Here is a 1434-nt window from a genome sequence, read left to right on the forward strand (position 1 = left end):
CCCCCCCCCCCCCCCCGCACCGGAAAATAAAAACACAGACTCTTGGCGCCCCCACGTGGAGAGATGTGGTGCTGCCACCACCGAGTTACCTGTGGCCACAGCTCCTGCATCCACACCGTCCCTGGGCCCCCAGGCCTGTTCTTGGCCTCTGTGTAAGGAATGAAGGAGGGAAGGAGGCCAGGTCGCTGCTCTAGAAACAGCCTACACTCCAGGATGGGAGGAAAACCAGAAAGCTGAGATGAGTCAGAGTAGGAAGTAAGAGCCCCAAACCTGAGTTCTGGTTCCCTCATCACCATGGACTGTGTGACCCTGGGCAAATTGCTCCTCTCTCTGGGCCTCAGTTTCCCCATCTGTAAACTGGTAGTTGGGCTGGTGGTCACTAAGGCTCCCCCAGCCTCTGAGCTCAGAGCAGCCTACCAGAGAGGGGAAGCCCAGGGCCCCAGGCAGGGCCAGTGACCTGTGCCCTTAACTACTGCACATCCCTAAATTACTCCTCACACCAGGGCCGTTCCAGCCTCCATCCACACCACACGCACTCACTGCAGGGAGCTCCTCTGTGCCAGGCCTTCAGAACAAAAGTGGATCAATCTCAGAGCCCACCCCCATGCAGTGTGTGGTCATGGGGCAGACAGAGAAGGACACAAGACCCAGACACCTGAGCAGGCTGTGAAGGGCACCAGAAAGGAGAGTGGAGGTGGGTGGAAACTTGCCAAGCAGGGGAGCATGAAGTGTGTTATGAAAGAGGTAGAATTTGGGCCCTTGAAGGATGCAAACTCATCATTGAGATATACAGAGACAGTGGTGGGCAAGAGATGGGCGCCCAGCAGATGGAACAGCTTGGGCAAAGGCCGGGAGGTGGGAAAGTGTACAAATGGTCCAGTGTGCGACCTGAAGCCGGAGCATGTGCGGGAGTGAGGTGATGGGGCAGAGCAGTAGCTCCATGCCAGTGGCCTTGGATGCTAAGCCAAGGGACTTAGGATTGTTCTGGGCAAACTGGGGAGGGGGAGGGACCTGAGCTGTGTTGTAAAGAAGCAGGTCCAGACCTTGTTTTCTGGAAGGGTCAGTGTCATGTTACATATCATTTCCTGAGAACATCACAAAGCCCTTCAAGACAGGGCGTGTTCTGCAGCTTTAGAGACTCTCCTAGTCCCACCATCCTGCTGGGAGCAGCACAGGAATTCCTACTCCCAACGAGGCTGGGGAGGTTCAGCGTGACAAGTGTGCTGCCCCAGGTCGCCCAGCATGACCCTGGCAGGACCCAGATTGGAGGCCCCCTTTGCTGTCCCCTGTTCGGCCCCCCAGCCGGGCTCATTCTGGCCCGCGGGTGAGGGTCAGGGCCCCTGTAGCGGGGCCGGCGGGCCGGGGCGCCGGGGATGGGGTCCGGCGGGCCGACCGGCTCTCTGTCCCGCGCAGTGTGCGCCCCGCACGAGTTCC

General features: G+C 59.2%; 1 protein-coding gene across 1 annotated transcript in view; it reads left to right on the plus strand.

Annotated features, from left to right (window-relative positions):
• Positions 1-1434, plus strand: part of LRP8 (LDL receptor related protein 8) — a 79844-nt gene that overhangs the window by 48921 nt on the left and 29489 nt on the right. The window contains 1 exon segment of the mRNA XM_007471169.1: positions 1414-1433. Coding sequence (XP_007471231.1) covers positions 1414-1433 — 20 coding nt within the window.

Source organism: Lipotes vexillifer, unplaced genomic scaffold, assembly GCF_000442215.2.
Source record: "Lipotes vexillifer unplaced genomic scaffold, Lipotes_vexillifer_v1.1 scaffold1003, whole genome shotgun sequence".
In the NCBI taxonomy this organism is placed as follows: Eukaryota; Metazoa; Chordata; class Mammalia; order Artiodactyla; family Lipotidae; genus Lipotes; species Lipotes vexillifer.